This window comes from Ostrea edulis, chromosome 2, assembly GCF_947568905.1.
Source record: "Ostrea edulis chromosome 2, xbOstEdul1.1, whole genome shotgun sequence".
NCBI classification, from domain to species: Eukaryota; Metazoa; Mollusca; class Bivalvia; order Ostreida; family Ostreidae; genus Ostrea; species Ostrea edulis.
In genome coordinates, this window is record NC_079165.1 from 96689160 (window position 1) to 96705904 (window position 16745).

A 16745-nucleotide genomic window follows, 5' to 3' on the forward strand; every position below is an offset into this window, starting at 1 on the left:
TGTTTAGGAATCCTTAAAATTTAATTATAGATACATATCTTTCGAATTATATCTTGACCATCCTTAATTAAAAACCAGCTAGGTGGTTAGTTTTGCAAGTACAATTAATATACATCTAGATTCACTTGGCTGATTGGTAGCAGAGAACGTATTTAGTGCGGTTTAATTGTTCGAACTTAGTCTCGCCCAGTAATCCATACAGCCAATTAGAAAGTTACATTAAAGAATCATGCCAATCATTATGGAACTTTATTGAGTGAAACATTATGCACCCTGATCGATTTCCGATAACAATTGCACTTTACCGGAATACATCAACAAATCTCTCGAAATGATTAGCATTTACAGCGGACTATAATGTACTCTGTGGTTTATGTGATTGTACACTTGTTATTTCTGAATACAGGTATGAAACTTTACATTATTGTTATATTAATATATTCTGAAGAGTAATTTCAGAATTTAATTTGTATGATTTTATTTGAAAATTTTCTTTTCTTCACTTCGCTGTTCTAAAAAAAAATATGTTTCAGTCTTTAAAAGTATAGGAGATGATATACTACGTGTAGCTACAGATGCAGTATATACCGGTATAGTATTTCGTAATATAACTGTATATAAATCTACTTTCAATTTAGAAAAATGTATGTTGCATTTTCTTCTTGCTCTTGAAAACTCCGCTCGACCTTTCTCTTGAATTACTTATGTATGCATATGTAAAATTTGTACTGTACCTAATGTATCAATCACAATCGTGAAATAAACATGTGAGCCTCTTCGTAATAGCATATTAAATGGAGCGCCTTGTTGCTCCGTGAAATACATGCGGGTATAAATCGGCTCTATGTACATGTATGTCATCGTATACTTTTCACTAACTAAAAGACATTTCTTATAGTATCTCAAGCACTTCATTGCCGTTGGTTAGACTACATGTATTCTTACACTGCTGTTAAACTATTTCAAAAATTAAAAGTTTTTGCGATATCAGCCTTAAGGTAACTCCATACTCGCAGTTTTATCTGATACAAGTTTTAAAAGTGTATTTATTTTCATTTATTAGAGTTCAAACTAACAAATTATCAAATAAGATATATAGGTCATCACACTTTTTAAGATGCGAGACGTACATAAACAGAATCAAATATAACCGTCAGAAAATTACAATTTTCCTTATATAACTTTATCAAAATTTAATAAAAACTGGTTATGACGATATAATAGCATTCACAACAATTTCATGAAACTGTCTCTTCACAAAAATATACAAAATGTCTGTAAAATTTAAAGAAAAGCTATCGCATGATAGCAAAATCAATAAAACCAGAGTTATTGCCCTTGGATTCAATATTTTGAAACTTATCGTTTGTTATTCATCTATAACTTAGACTTTTAAATATTTTATTTTTAACAAGAGTTTTTACAATACCTATCGAAAAAAAATAAATCATTGATTTTGCAAAATCTGATGACATCACAGGAGGGTGGAATTACTTTAAGATTCAGTTACATGGAGTGAGAATGTTATAGGGAAACGGAATGATTTTAAATATATACATTTAGTTTTACTCGTTGTATAACAAGGAATGTAAGATGTTAACATGTAGGATAACAATTTTCTATCACAGAGTAAACATTTGATGCTCTAATGGCCTACATTTTTGCAGTTACTCCCCTTACACCGGAAGTTGGGGGCGCGCTTACAATTGCCGCCCTAAACTTCACATAAATAGTATTAACTAATAGCGTATAGTAAAGCTTACGTTACTAAATTCTATAGTATACCAAGTTTTAACAGGTTGTATTATATCTATGACAAAAACAAGGTTTTGTTTCTTCAACTTTATGGAGAAAACTTTTTAAAATATGCACTTCGTCAAATTGTGGAGTTGGGGAAAGGGGGGTGTTATAGGTGTATTTGACGTTTATTTCTGTCCAAATTATACAATTAATACCGAGGAGTTCAATAGTAATCTGTTTTTAAAACAACATACACCTAGAATTAAAAGCATGATGAAAGCATGTGATACAATCAGGCACGTGGCATCGTAAGGGGGGGGGGGGGGGGCTTCATAATATTGCCTAGAATTTCTTGACATTTAAGTAAATTTCAAAAAGTAATCCAAAGCTCGAGAAGGAAGGCGGCAAGGGTGGATTTTTCAGTTCCATTCATCGGTTAAATTTTACATTTTCACTACCATTTACGACAATGCTTTTTTTATAGGGGGAGGGGGGGGGGGGGGGGCAGCCTATCCGACTATAGATCTATCTCTGCACGTAAAAATAACCAGGTTTGTATGTAATAATAAGAGAAGGCAGACCCATTGTTGCTAGGAGCCTGATGATTGTTTTTGTGATCATTTGAGTAACTGAAGTGCAAGAAGAGGTGTAAGTTGATGTACACAAAATCTAACTTTCAAAAGATTGAATCACCCACGAAGAAATATTTTAACAAAAATATTACGCTAGACATACCAAATGGAGATAATTAGCATGCTTTATTTATTGGCACCTAATGTACATTTAGTAACAAGTAGTTTTGTTCAGTGTGAAACAATAAATTGATAATGTACATGTATGCGTTGGTTTTACATGTGTTTTAGGCATATCGTATTGCATGTTTTTTGTGTTTTGGTTGTCGAAAAAATTAATAATGAAGAATTACTGATGTATTAAGGACATCATGATTCTGATCTAAAGAAATCAAGGACTAGGTAATATTTACATACTTTATTACATCATGATCATGCATTGCTTGCGAGAAAACCACACAAGGGGCACATATAAATGTAATTAGTGACGAAGATATTTTGTTCAGTTATATTATTTTTAAGTCATTACACTTAATTTTTAGAAAAATTCCTTAACTGGCAATTGATTGCAATCAAAAATTGTAATTTCTAAAAAAAATTATTCATATGGCACCGTCAACTGTTATAAGGGGGAAATAACTCGCATAGCGTTACGAAAAATGTAGGCCATTGCTTTTGATTTCCACTACATGGAAAAGTTAAGATAACAAACGATGATCAATCTCATAGATATTATAAAGAATACAAAATTTAGAGTAGGACAAACACTGACCCTGGAAACATAAGAGGTGAAATCGGGTGTTTATGAGAAGTAAGCACCCCATGTTCACCTGTGACACCCGCCATGAGCTCTATATCTTGATCAGGTAAACGGAGCAATCTGTAGTCAAAATCGGTATGTAAAACACGACCTAACAATTGGTATGAAACACGCATTTGACCTAATGACAGGTTGTACAGTGTAAATGTATTTGTAAATAAGATAATAACTATGATGATGCTTACCTCCCATAGGCATCTGATCCTACCTCCGGTTTGTCCAGGGGTCTGTATTTTTCCTACTTTTAAAAGCTTAGATTTAGTATTTTTTATAGGAGGTACGAGATTAATCACTGTACGTTCTCTTCCTTTTTTCATGTATTGGAAATCTAAAGAAATTCGTGGTTTCTAATAGAATATCAAGTGTATAATATAAGTAACATTTTCTCTGTGATAGTAAGAATTACTACTTACTACATGTACTTATAATTACTAATTACAACTTATGTTTTGATAGTAAAACCAATACAATTTATCATATGGAGTGTAATTTATTCCCATGGAGAAATCTGTGTAGAGTTATACAATGTAGGGGGAGGGGGTAATATATTTTAACTTTTGAACATCGCAGAAAATTTTCAAGGCTCTTAGTTTTAGTTTTATATTTGTACTTATTGCAACCAAATTAAACAAAAAATATACATTGTATAACAATCCATGTATCTTTTTTTTGGTGTGTATTAAGATTGCTTGATTAAGTGTATTTCAAATACTCGAACGACATCTTGGTCAGTAGTCAGTACAATCAATACAAATCAAGCACGAATATGAAAAACTCATTTAATGGCCAATTAATTAGAAATCAAGATTTAAGGAACCATACCAACCAATGTTGTAATGAGTAACATATCATGTATTGGTAATTGTAAATTGAGCTCTGAAAGTAATCCTAATCTATCGCCGACTGAAATGTGATCTATGGTGTGTGGGGTTGTACAATCATTACATGAATATGTGAATACAGGTAAGGAATACGCCAGTTTCGAGATACGAACTCTTCTGTGTAGGAGGTGCATTTAGTGGAACTTTGAATGACTAAGTGGGACAGAGTGGACCTACAGTCAGCGAGAAAGACGATGAAATGTATTAAAAGCGGCTTCTCTTTTAATATGTAAATGTGGGAAATACAAAATACTATCGAAAGAAATATTTTACTAAAGTGGAAACATAAAAACAATGTCATATTTGCAAGTAATGTCTTTGATATGGTACTTATGACCAACGAAATAACGTGATATGATAAGAATTCTATGTATTTAATTACTCCCTAAATACTTATAACTTACTTAGTTTGTGTATCAGTCGAATTCGGGTGATCTAACAGTGTATGAGAACCTTACTGAGTACATTCACTTACGCTGTGATGAATATTAGTCCCACTCCCGCGTGTAAACAAATTGTTTCGCGCCTCACTATCCACGAGAGTTCTCCAAAGGGAAATAACTCGGGTGTATCTCGAAACCGGCGTATTCACATTATTTCTAAGATAATATACTGTGGGAAAAGATTTTTTAAACTTTACATGGTTTAATTTGAATTGTTTTTTTGCGTCACCATACATGTAGAATCAGTTGTTGGTTGATTGACAAGGAAAGTAAGAGGGTGAGCTAAAAAGTGAGGACTGGGGGAACATAGAATTAACAAATTAAGTATTCATTTTATTTTTTCCCCAGTTATATCACTACATTATAAGCATACGACATATGTGAGGCAACTGAATACGCCATCAACATCACAGCACGCCCCAGGGGCGTCCAACGAAGTGGAGAAAGTGGAAAAATGTGGAGAGATATGCCACTTTTCACCTACTTGCGCTCTGTTCTTCTTTAATGGAACCCATTGCGTGACTTACAGTGAGACTATGCAGTTTGATGGAGGAGGAGCTGAAAGCTTGACGTATTTTACCCAAGCCACCAGTGTGTTTCATTCCGATATTGCTGGTAATTTTCCTATGTTTCACACACACGCACACACAAAGGGCACTTAGTGTTTTATTTAACACAGATAACTGCTACCTAATACAAAATGATTTTTCCAAAATAAATAAATAGTGGCCTTTCAACTTTAGGTGTAACTATCAACTTGTTAATAAGACTTGCAACTGGACGCAACACACCACCACTTCTATCTAAAGCCAGAGAAATAAAGTAATCGATTTTGTATGCATAAAATATATGATAATTATAGATCATAGGAGACGGTTTGTAACAATACATTTTCTCTCTCCGTAATTATCAACTTTGTTTCACGCTCCTCATATATATGCTTTTTAAAAATTAATAACGATATTTACTCGGAGTAGAAAATGGTTACCCAAAGATCGTTCCTGATTCCCTGAATTTGTGACGTTAAAATTTGAATCAAAACAGAACTGGGGGTGGGTTTTTTTTATGAGGGACCGGAGTAGTATCTTTTGACGTCATCAAGCAAGGGGGATAAGTCATCATACTAGTTTGATACTTCTTAATTTCAGCAACATTTGACGACGATCGGTAGCGTCTGTTGCTTTGACATTTTTAGCTCACCTAAGCTGAAAGCTTAAGTGACCTTTTCTGATCGCCTGTTGTCCGTCTGTAAACTTTTTACATTTTCGACTTCTCCAGAACCACTGGACGAATTTCAACCAAACTTAGCCAAAAGCATCCTTGGGTGAAGGGCTTTCAAGTTTGTTCAACTGAAGGGTCATGTCCCTTTCAAAGGGGAGATAATCACAAAAACGCAAAAATAGGATGGGGTAATTTAAAAATCTTCTCAAGAAAAACCGGGCCAGAAAAGCTGAAATTTACATGAAAGCTTCCTGACATAGTGCAGATTTAAGTTTGTTAAAATCATGGCCCCCGAGGGTTGGATGGCGCCACAATAGGGGATCAAAGTTTTACATACAAATATATAGGAAGAATCTTTAAAACTCTTCCTCTCAAGAACCACTGAGCCAGAAAAGCTGATATTTACATGAAAGCTTTCTGACATAGCACACATTTAGCTTGCTAGAATCATGGCCCCGGGGGTAGGATGGAGCCACAAGAGGGGATCAAAGTTTTACAAAAAATATAGGGAAAATCTTTAAAAATCTTCTTCTCAAGAACCATTGGGCCAAAAAGTTGACATTTACATGAAAGCTTTCTGACATAGTGCAGATTCAAGTTTATAAAAACCATGGCCTCCAGGGGTAGGTTGGGGCCACAATAGGAACTAAGGTTTTACATGCAAATATATATGGAAAGTCTTCAGATATGGGCCAATGTGACTCAGGTGAGCGATGTGGCCCATGGGCCTCTTGTTTTCTGAAAGTCTTATTGCGTAGTCCTTGAGTATATCACCGAGGTTAAACCGGCTATTGGGAAAATTCAGTTTGCGCATGCATAAGTGTTCGTTAAACCGGAACTTTTATTCATAGATTAGAAACTAACAGAGTAGATCCCGTGGGGATCCGCGGTAGGATAGGTCCTCAGTACCCCTTGTGATCCGCGGTAGGATAGGTCTTCAGTACCCCTTGTGATCCGCGGTAGGATAGGTCCTCAGTACCCCTTTTTTGTCGTAAGAGGCGACTAAATGGGACCGTCCTTCGGATGAGACCGCAAAAACCGAGGCCCCCTGTCATAGACGGGACGTTAAACAATGTGCAATCAATCTAACAGAGTAGCACGTGACCGTAAACAGTTTAGGGGGTGGGAGTGGGACTTGCGCATTCATACATGTATGTACATGTATATGTTTATTGGGATCGGAAAATGTTTCATAAGCAATTGTCAAGAGATTTGAAACGTGAAAAAAGTTTTTAGTGTTCTTAATGAACACCATTAAATGTTTCAAATGTAGTGTTACTTGTTCATTTACACATATACCTGTACTAGTACTTAAAATAGACATTATTTGGGAAGTTTTGAAATGAAAATCGACATTCAAGCTTGTTTTTTTTTTTTTGTCATTGGATTGATGTATGAAACTCAAACGATATCTAGACCAGACCTATTCTCCTGTTGAATTTGTTGAATAAGTTTAATAGAAATAAAAATATCAAATACCTCTTAGTAATTCGTTGTTTTACGCTCTTTCAGCCTTAAAACTAGACATTTGCGTATGAGTTAATACATGTACATCATGTTGGGATTCCCCTGACGCGCGTGGGTCTATTTATAGACGTCTGTTATGGGATGATTTATATATGTAGCCACTATATTTACTTTCTAAATAATATTCACACTGTTTTCTTTTACATGCAGATGTTTTCAAGCATGTAATTAAGGGAAAGTATATTAATCTGCTTTAAAGTAATTATGTACCAAAATAATACATGAACATTGGGTCATACAGCTTTAATGGTCGAGAGTAAATACGAGGATGACTCTTAATTCTGGGGTTAAAGGTCAAAATATTTTATATCCATTACAGCTTTAGTAATAATGCTTATATCGAAATATTTGCATGTTTCAAGATTTAAAGAACATCTGTTTTCAAACATTTTTATTTTAATCTAGAATATTAAGTTTGTGTTGGAAACATATGTCTTTGGTCCACGTATTGCAAGCAACTTGGGGAATTTTTTTTTTTATTTATGATGTTAAACATTAAAGAGGCATGGACACAATTTGAGCTGAAAGTTTTTATTTTCCCATTTTTAATGTTTAAAATGCTTAACTAAGATATTTCTAATAGTCAGAAAAAAAATAAACGTTAGTAGTCGAAGTACATGGGAGATACAGAGCTCACAATTCTTTGTTATGTAAACAAGGCACATGCCATGTTTTTGTTTACGTAGGTTAACTATCAATACTTATGAATTAACACCTTTTGCCAATACACTCCGAAACGCTTGCTCCAGGGTTACTGCTTGTATCTTTTGTTTCATGAGGTGAAGTCCGTAAGCTATAATAGAATCTTGCTTGATTAGTAAATATAATATAATTCATTAAAACCTACTTTTTTTTTTTTAGATTAACTATTCTGAAATAGCAAAAATGAGAGTAAAGTGGTGGATCTAAGCCAGTTTTTTAATATGACAAATTAAGATAATACGATATGAAGTAAATACGTCGTTTATCGATGCTTGATTCTGATCTTACAGAAGAAATAAGTTTTGATAATTGTTGAATAAATAAAATATGTCTGTTCGTTTCCTCAATCCGTTTTTAGTGTTAAATCAGCCTTATTGAAATTTCCAGAACGAAGCCCCCAAAACGTGGCAACATCGTGCAACCAATCGCATATTCTCGTGCCTTTCTGGCAAGCCGAGAAGTTGCGATTGGTTTACAATATGAACAGAATAAAATTGTGTAGGTGTTCAGGGTTAGTTATCTCATCTCATTCAACGAATGACACCCCCCCCCCCCCACCCTCTTCCCGAGACCAACGTTCTGACACATCGATAACTACGATATTCATCTAATATTTTAGATGTCCTTAATTTTTCCGTGATTATAAAAGTCACTACGACTTTTGTGTAATAATTCATTAACAGTTACTGATATGTACAAACACATGGATAAACACAAAAAAGTTTTTATTTTGAATGAACATGTCTTGTGATGACACAGATCTTGAAGTAAGTAATAAGTCGAAAACTGTCCAATATGTCAGATATCGAATGATCCGGGACTATTCTGGGAAGTTCGCGCCTTTTAACTTTAAAGATAAAACATCATACCGAAATTAGGTTGCACACTACCAGGAAATCAGACCACTGTTTACAATATCGTAATTTTTCTGTTTGTCATTCATACAGTGATTATGTTTTTGATTATTGCTTATGCCGGGAAGAAACGACGTGTATTCATAATTTTGACCTTAACTTGTCGCATTGTACAAAAAACTACCATTGTAAACACATTCGCAATACTGAGTTTCAATTTTGAAATTATGAACGACCGTTCATTTTGCCTTTGGTAAGCTATTCGGCAGATTACAATTGCATTCATAAAATAATTATCCAATTTCAATACACACACACAGAGAGAGAGAGAGAGAGAGAGAGAGAGAGAGAGAGAGAGAGAGAGAGAGAGAGAGAGAGATCATTTATGTTTTTGTGTTGGGGGTTTTTTTTGGGTTTTTTTTTTATATAGTTTTTTAACGGTATTTTATTATGTATACATATATGGATTAGGCAGCAGGCAGCGCCTATATAAGCCTTCTCCTTTAAGATACAAGGTAAAGTCCATATAATGATGTACATGAGAAATTACAATATACATGTATATGGATATTTATCTTACATAAAGAACATTTCATTTGGAGCTCCAAGTGACTTCCTAATAATCAAGTTTTATTTACTGTACATGTATATGATATCAATAAATATAACATAACGAAGACACGTAATTATTAAAAAATTCATTTTCTTCAAATTGCGAGTTAATTCTGAACACAGTTACAGTCAGTTGTCTGTAGTGTGTATCATATCTCAATTTGTTGTAAACATGCTATTTCTATGAGATCATTCCCGTGGGGATCCGGATGAGAATAGGTCCTCAGTACCCCCTTGCTTGTCATAAGAGGCGATTAAAGGGGGTGGTCATTCGGTTGAGACCGCATAAACCGAGGTCCCGTGTCACAGCAGGTGTGGCACGATAAAGATCCCTCCCTGCTCAAAGGCCTAAATTTTGCAGCCCTTCACCGGCCGTGGTGACGTCTCCATTTGAGTGAAAAATTCTCGAGAGGGGCGTTAAACAATATACAATCAATCAATCAATCTATGCGATCATTGTTTCCATAACAAAGAATTGCGAGTGTTGTATATCACTTGTAACTCAACAACTGATATTCAAATTTTGGTTGACATTAGAAATACTTTAGTTGAGCATTGTAACAATAAAAATCGGGGGGGGGGGTGTTGAAAATGTTCAGCCCAAATCGTGTCCATGACCCTTCAAAATTATAACTCATTGAAAGTTGATAACCAAAATTTGGACCTTATTGCAAGGGTGAGATTACAATTGATTGATTGATTGAGCAATATTTAAGCCTTAAAGGGCATGGACACGGTTGAGCTGAAAATTTTATTATTTCCATTTTTATTGTTTACAGTGATTAACTAACGGATTTCTAATGGTCATCTAAAATTTGAATATCAGCTTTTGAGTTATACGTGAGATACAGCACTCACAATTCTTTGTAATGTAAACAAGGTTTGTGCCATGTTTTTTGTTTATATATAGATTAATTGATTATTGTTTAACGTCCCTCTCGACATAGATTATTTTTATAGAAAATAGCATGTTTAAAACAAAATGAGTTTTGCTAAACACTAGAAACTATTGAATTATGTTCAGAATTAACTTATAAATTGCAAAATCTGCTTTAAACGAACTTTTACTGGTATATCCAGCTTACATGTAAACAAAACAGGGCACGCGCCTCATTTACATAACAAAGAATCACCCATGTACCTCGACAACTGACATTCAAATTTCTGCTGACCATTAGAAATACCTTGGTTGAGCATTTTAAACATTAGAAATTGGGAAAAAAAAGATTTAAAAAAATTATCAGCCCAAATTGTGTCCATGCCCCTTTAACTCTGTGTTATGTAAACAAGAGTCTATGTTCACAAACAATTTGGTGAAATTTTAGTTTTGTAATTTAAGAATCTTAATTATATTGCGGGGGGCGCAAACGAAGTTTGGGGATATAAATCATCTTGTCCGTCCGTAGACATCATGAACAGATTTCATTCAAACTTTATGTATATCTTACATGAATAATGAAGTTATGCCCCTGCTATTATGATTGAGATATTCTAATATTTAGGAAAGTTATGACTGACTTATTGTTTTGCTGTTTTCCGCCACACTCAACAATTTTTCAGTTATCTGGCGGTGCCCAGTTTTTATTGGTGGAAGAGAGAACCCAGATACAATGTACATGGGAAGAGACCACCGACCTTCCGAAAGTCATCTAGGAAACTTTTGGATATTTTCGTCCATTTTGAGGGGGTGTTGTCAGTGTCCAGAGTATGTTTTGATAAGCAATGAACAGATTTGATTCAAACTTTGTGTATGTTATGAAGTTGTGCTCCTGTCATACTTATTAAGATTCATTAACATTCAAAGAAACTATGGATATTTTCATTATACGGGTGTTTATTCAACTTCATTGGCTTAGTCATTTTCTTTTAGGTTTTGTAATGATCTGTTCTTTCAGAGACTACTGCATTAGTTTAGGAGAGGGTATAATGGAATCACCAGTCCATTTGTCTGCCCATCTGTCTGTGGATGATTTTGTTAATAAAAGATGTGTTGTTTTCTGGCTCATGTAAGCTGAATAGTAGTTCTTCAGAAATTATATATGCATATTTTCAATATTCTGAGTAACATACTACTGCAGAGTATACAGTCTTACATTTTCATTAATTGCTCTCAAGAATCTTCACGTCAAAAGGATGTGTTTATTTTTCAAAGAGCACAAATTCACTATCCAATCATGCTGGAGATATTAGTCCCGCTAGGGCAGTTCTGATTTTGCACTCACAAATTCAAGTTTTAAATGACACATTTTACCCAAAGAAAGTATTATAGAAATAATCACTTTAGATCTTCAACATTTCGTATTCAATACATGTAGCATACCCAATCTTTGTTTACATAATATGAAAGGCGAATATAATGAACAGTGATCAATTTCATAAGTCCTATAAGCGATACAAAATAGAGAGTTGGACAAACACTGACCCCTGGATATACCAGAGGTGGGATACATATAACTCTGTAATGGAATTATGTACTAATGTATAACCTTAATTTGTAGGTGAAACATTTTAAATATATACACAGTAGATCAATACAAGTGAAAAACAAAGTTTTGAGGAAAATCGTGAATCAGTCCCTTTAACTACTTAAAGAACATATTTTCGTGCAAAACAAGCTTTTTTGAAAATCTTTTCCTAGGGTATTTTAAGTGTTAATTGTCAAAACAAAGTTTTCAACAAACATGCCTGTCCAACACGATAAATAATGACCTTCGCCGACCCCGTGTGACTATTTTTTATTTATCATCACTATGGTGATGTTTTATCATCACTATGGTGATGTTGATCACAGCATCTTCGGTATCAATTTGAGGGTTTTAATCAATGAAAATGATTTCTAAAATTACTGATTATTCCACAACTCATCGCTGACGTGTACAGGAAAGCATGTTTTAGACAATCTCTACATGGAAGTCGAAAACAAAACGTAATTCAGAGATAAAATGATGCCACTGCTCAAATATGGATGAATTATTTGTCTTCTTTTATTGCTCGTCAGGGACTGAGAGCTTATAAAATATGTAATTGCGACAATTAACTTGATTAACTGTATTTTATTTTCTTTCATTTACAATTAATTCACTACCGTAACAAACTTCAGATCGTATCTTGCTTAACGTCTCACTAGAGAATTTTTCATTCATATGGAGACGTCACCAAGACCGTTGAAGGGCTTCAAATTTAGGCCTATGCTCGGCGCTTACGGCCATTGAGCAGGGAGGGGTCTTTATCGTGCCACACCTACTGTGACACGGGACCTAGGTTTTTGCGGTCTCATCCGAAGGACCGCCCCATTTAGTCGCATCTTACAAGCAAGGGGATACTGAGGATCAATTCTAGCCCGGATCCTCACGGGATCAGATTGTACTGAAACTGTAGCAGTGGATGCGTTCAAAATAGCCGCAAAAGGTCTTTAATCAGTAGAGATACTTTTGGGAGCGTTTGTGTTTATCAAAAAGAACACATCTTGTTTTACACTGCTACTCAATATCAAAATTCAACTAAAATATACAGAACAGAAAGAATATTGTAGGTTTCGTAGCCCTGTGGCCAGTAATACTCGTGTAAGGTGTCAGGGGACTGTTTCTTTGGTTCTGAAACATGTGGAGAGGGGGTATACATCAAAGTCAGATTATGACAGACTAATGAAAAATCATATTTCCCATTTATCTCAATGCTTGTATTTAATATTGGTGTAGTTCATAAATTATGACCCTAAATTACATGTAATCTATAAATACTGGTGCTGGTGCACAAAACATGCTCTGAGCAGGTGCCCCTTTTTTTGCTTTGATTTTTTTCTCAATTGGGCTAATCCGCACCACCCCCACACCATCACAGTACCAAGCGTGGGGATTTAGACACTGTGCATAATCAAGAACCCTATCTGCCCTTCTCAAAAATCTACCTTTCATATGGGGCCATCCACCTTCCCTCTCAGCTACAGATCTTTTGCTGGACCATGCATGTTTTCGCCGGAATTTCTTCAGCAACTGACCACGTGTCTTAGTTTCGTATTTGCACCCATCTATATGATAGGAATCATGATGACACCTGCATGTTGTATACCAACATTCAACAGCAACATTTGACATGCATCCTAAAATTATTGTATACATATTTACACAAGTAATATCACTTCAAATATGGGGTATTTCCATTTTTTTTTTAAATTGGGCCTATAGTGCGAAACTGTCCCCTGTTACCTAAGTGATAAGGCCTATCGGTTTCTTTCTGAAAAACGTTCGGGAATCGCTTTTAAAACATATTTGTTACACAATCCTTTGTCTTTTTAGGCGTTTATATAGAAGAAAGTCCACTTATAGTGAAAAGGTTACCTGTAGGTGTCCAATAAGTTAACAATTGCTGTCCATTATTTTTAAGAAAGGACAGTTACTGTCCGTTCTTAAAAATAATGAACGGCAATTGTCAACTTATTGGACAGTGCCAGGTAAACCCAATAACTTATTAGACGTATACAGGTAGGCTGAAAATAAGAGAAAAACAATACATTTTTGAAAGAGGTACAGATTTAATTTTAAATTCCCTACAAGTACATGTAAGAATCAACACAGATATTGGGAAAAAAATCACTGAAACACTTAAAATGATATTTCCCCTTAGTAGAATTCTCTGCTCCAACTTTAAGATTCACAATTTGTAAAATTCCATTGGCATATATCGATTGATTGATGTTTTCCGGCACACTCAACAATGTTTCAGTTATCTGGTGGCGCCCAGTTTTTATTGGTGGAAGAGAGAACCCAGATACAATGTAACTGGGAAGAGACCACCGACCTTCCGAAAGTAAACTGGGAACACATCAAAACTTAAATTTGAAAGATATATTTCCATGCTGTATTTGAATTTCGCTAGATCCAGAGGCACATTCCGAGACTTCATAACAACGCTTTTTTAAATGTTTTCTTTATCAGCATATCCTAATTCTGAATTAATACTTTTGGCTAGCATTAATTATTTCCTCATCCAAATATTCGAAAACAATGCTTTTCAGATCAAATTTGGCTCCATAACTTTCTCACCCTCCATATCCAGAATATAACACCCATTAAGACAATATTCGCAGTACTTTCATTAAAATCCTTAAATTTTGATTGTGCAATGAAAATGTTCTCCCCATCAGAGGACGCAGAGGTACCGCAATTATTTACAAGTTTTTTAACCAATGAAATTCATCAATAGAAGTATGCAGGATAAACCAGTTTCATCCAATCTATAACCTTATTAGACGAGGTTACGGTTCTGGCTATAAACCATCCGACCTTAATTGCTGTTTGTATGAATGATATGGAGATGTCATTTTCAGTTTTGGCTGATAAACATCTAATAACAGTTGCGAATAAATCATGATCATTTGTTGGTATATACATGTAACCATTATATCATTCTTTATTAGCGTCTTATCAGGTACATGTACAAATGTAGGCCCATGATATTACAAACTTTACCGTGTACGCACGTGTTGAATCTAAATTTAGTGTGTTTTTCACTTTTTATCTTAGGTCAAATGAAGTCTGAATGCACGTCAAATGGATACATCTACGATCCCCTAGTTCCACTGTGTTACAAAGTCAATACTATTGCCTTAACAAAGTCTGCCGCTGAGACATCCTGCCACCAAAACAATGGTCATTTGCTGAGAATAAACACATACAGGAAACAGCTCTTGGTAGAATCCTTGAACTTGCAATCAACAGGTAAAAAGTTAAAACGATGTTTGTATATCATTGTACGTAATTTCCAGTTGAGAAGTTTTCACTCGTGTAGAGTTGTCAACCGCTTAAGGTGAAGTGACCAATATTTACATGTACCAAGCACAGGCACTTGTTTCTGTAAATTACTTACGACCTCTGTATACTAATAATAACACAATGTACCTAGTTTCAAATGACACCGAATGGCACCCCCTGAGAATGTCGGCCTTTTGAGCTTCCTGGGATTATGCTATGTAAATGTACTTACTACCGTTCTCTTGTACAATCATTCAACTAAAAAAATAATGTATGGCATGACTGCATTTATTGCCTATTATATCCGAAAACTGCAACAAAACATGGGTCTATATCTACAGCTCGATTTTCCGTTTCATACCACGAAGTGCTTTGTACTGATACCGCACAGAATGAAAATTGTATATTCGTTGTGTTGAAAAATAAAGTCTCATTGTTTTATTATCACAATTAATTGATAAGATGTTTATTACCAAAAAATCTTGAAAATATTGCTTTGTTAACAAAATGAAAATTTTGAATTGAAGACGTTGTACGTTATTTTTAGCCAATGATAAAAACCAAAGTTGGTCGTACGTTTCGGGATTTTACATGTCGTCAGAAGATAAAAGCTAAGACTTCCCGAGTGGAGATTTAAAAATATTTTCGATTCGGAATCATTTCTAATGAAGATAATAACGAAATTATGACTAACTGTAAATGCAACTTCGTTAACTAGTATGAAAAATATTCCTGCCATTTGCATGTTTCATGCAGATCTATGGAAAATCAGTGAAAATACAGATCAAAGAGTATATTGAAGTATGCAAAATAGAGCAAGGAAAGTTTTTAGTGATGTGTTATTGACTTTGTGGTATTATTGATGTGACAAGTACCTGTTGTTACATTGGAGTCTTATGAAACCCACCATAAGTACCAAGAACGTTACAGGCACGTTTTTCGGAGGGGACTGTCCCACCCTTTAAATTGACAATGAACGTTACACTGTAACTGTTATTTTCATATATGCAAATGAAGATATATATTGTGAGACTGGCCCCTCCACTATTTTGGATAGTAATACGTAGTAGTGAATGAGAAGATATTAATACATGTAAGCTTGAAAGTTATAAATTGAAGCCCTGTAGCAAAAGATGACGCCCCCTCCCCCAGCCTGAGGTAAAAAATTGAGACAGCAATGACGAACACTAACCCCCCCCCCCACCACCACCACCACCACCACCACCACACACACACACTAATTAAGGTTCTGAAGATCTTTATCATTACTATTATATTTTTAATAAATTCGATCAGTGCATACTTACTATCTATTCAAGATTTATTACTGGATTCAGGTACTCTTCACACAATTGCTCTGAAAAAATATAGTTCCATTCATGATCAGCAGATACAACATTACAGCAAATGTTTAGAATATCGATGTGTATGTAATACGTAGAAGAAAACAAAATTAACGTCAAATGATTTTAAGAAAATCACCTTTTCACCAGAAATGTAAATAAGAAGTATTCATATTCCTACGCTAGCTGCTTCCTCAGTGTATTTCACGAAAATATATAGGTCATTCTTCGATTGACAATTATATTCCTTTCATGATTATTGTTCGTTAATTATCATACA

General features: G+C 34.7%; 1 protein-coding gene across 2 annotated transcripts in view; it reads left to right on the forward strand.

Annotated features, from left to right (window-relative positions):
* The first annotated feature begins 304 nt into the window (after window positions 1-304).
* LOC125681521 (uncharacterized) overlaps window positions 305-16745 on the forward strand; it is a 35216-nt gene continuing 18775 nt past the window's right edge. For both annotated transcript variants that reach the window (XM_048921668.2, XM_048921667.2), the window contains exons 1-3: window positions 305-406; window positions 4805-5071; window positions 14895-15089. In XM_048921668.2, the coding sequence (XP_048777625.2) occupies window positions 358-406; window positions 4805-5071; window positions 14895-15089 (511 nt within the window). In that variant the 5' untranslated portion in view covers window positions 305-357. The remainder of the gene's footprint in view (window positions 407-4804; window positions 5072-14894; window positions 15090-16745) is intronic.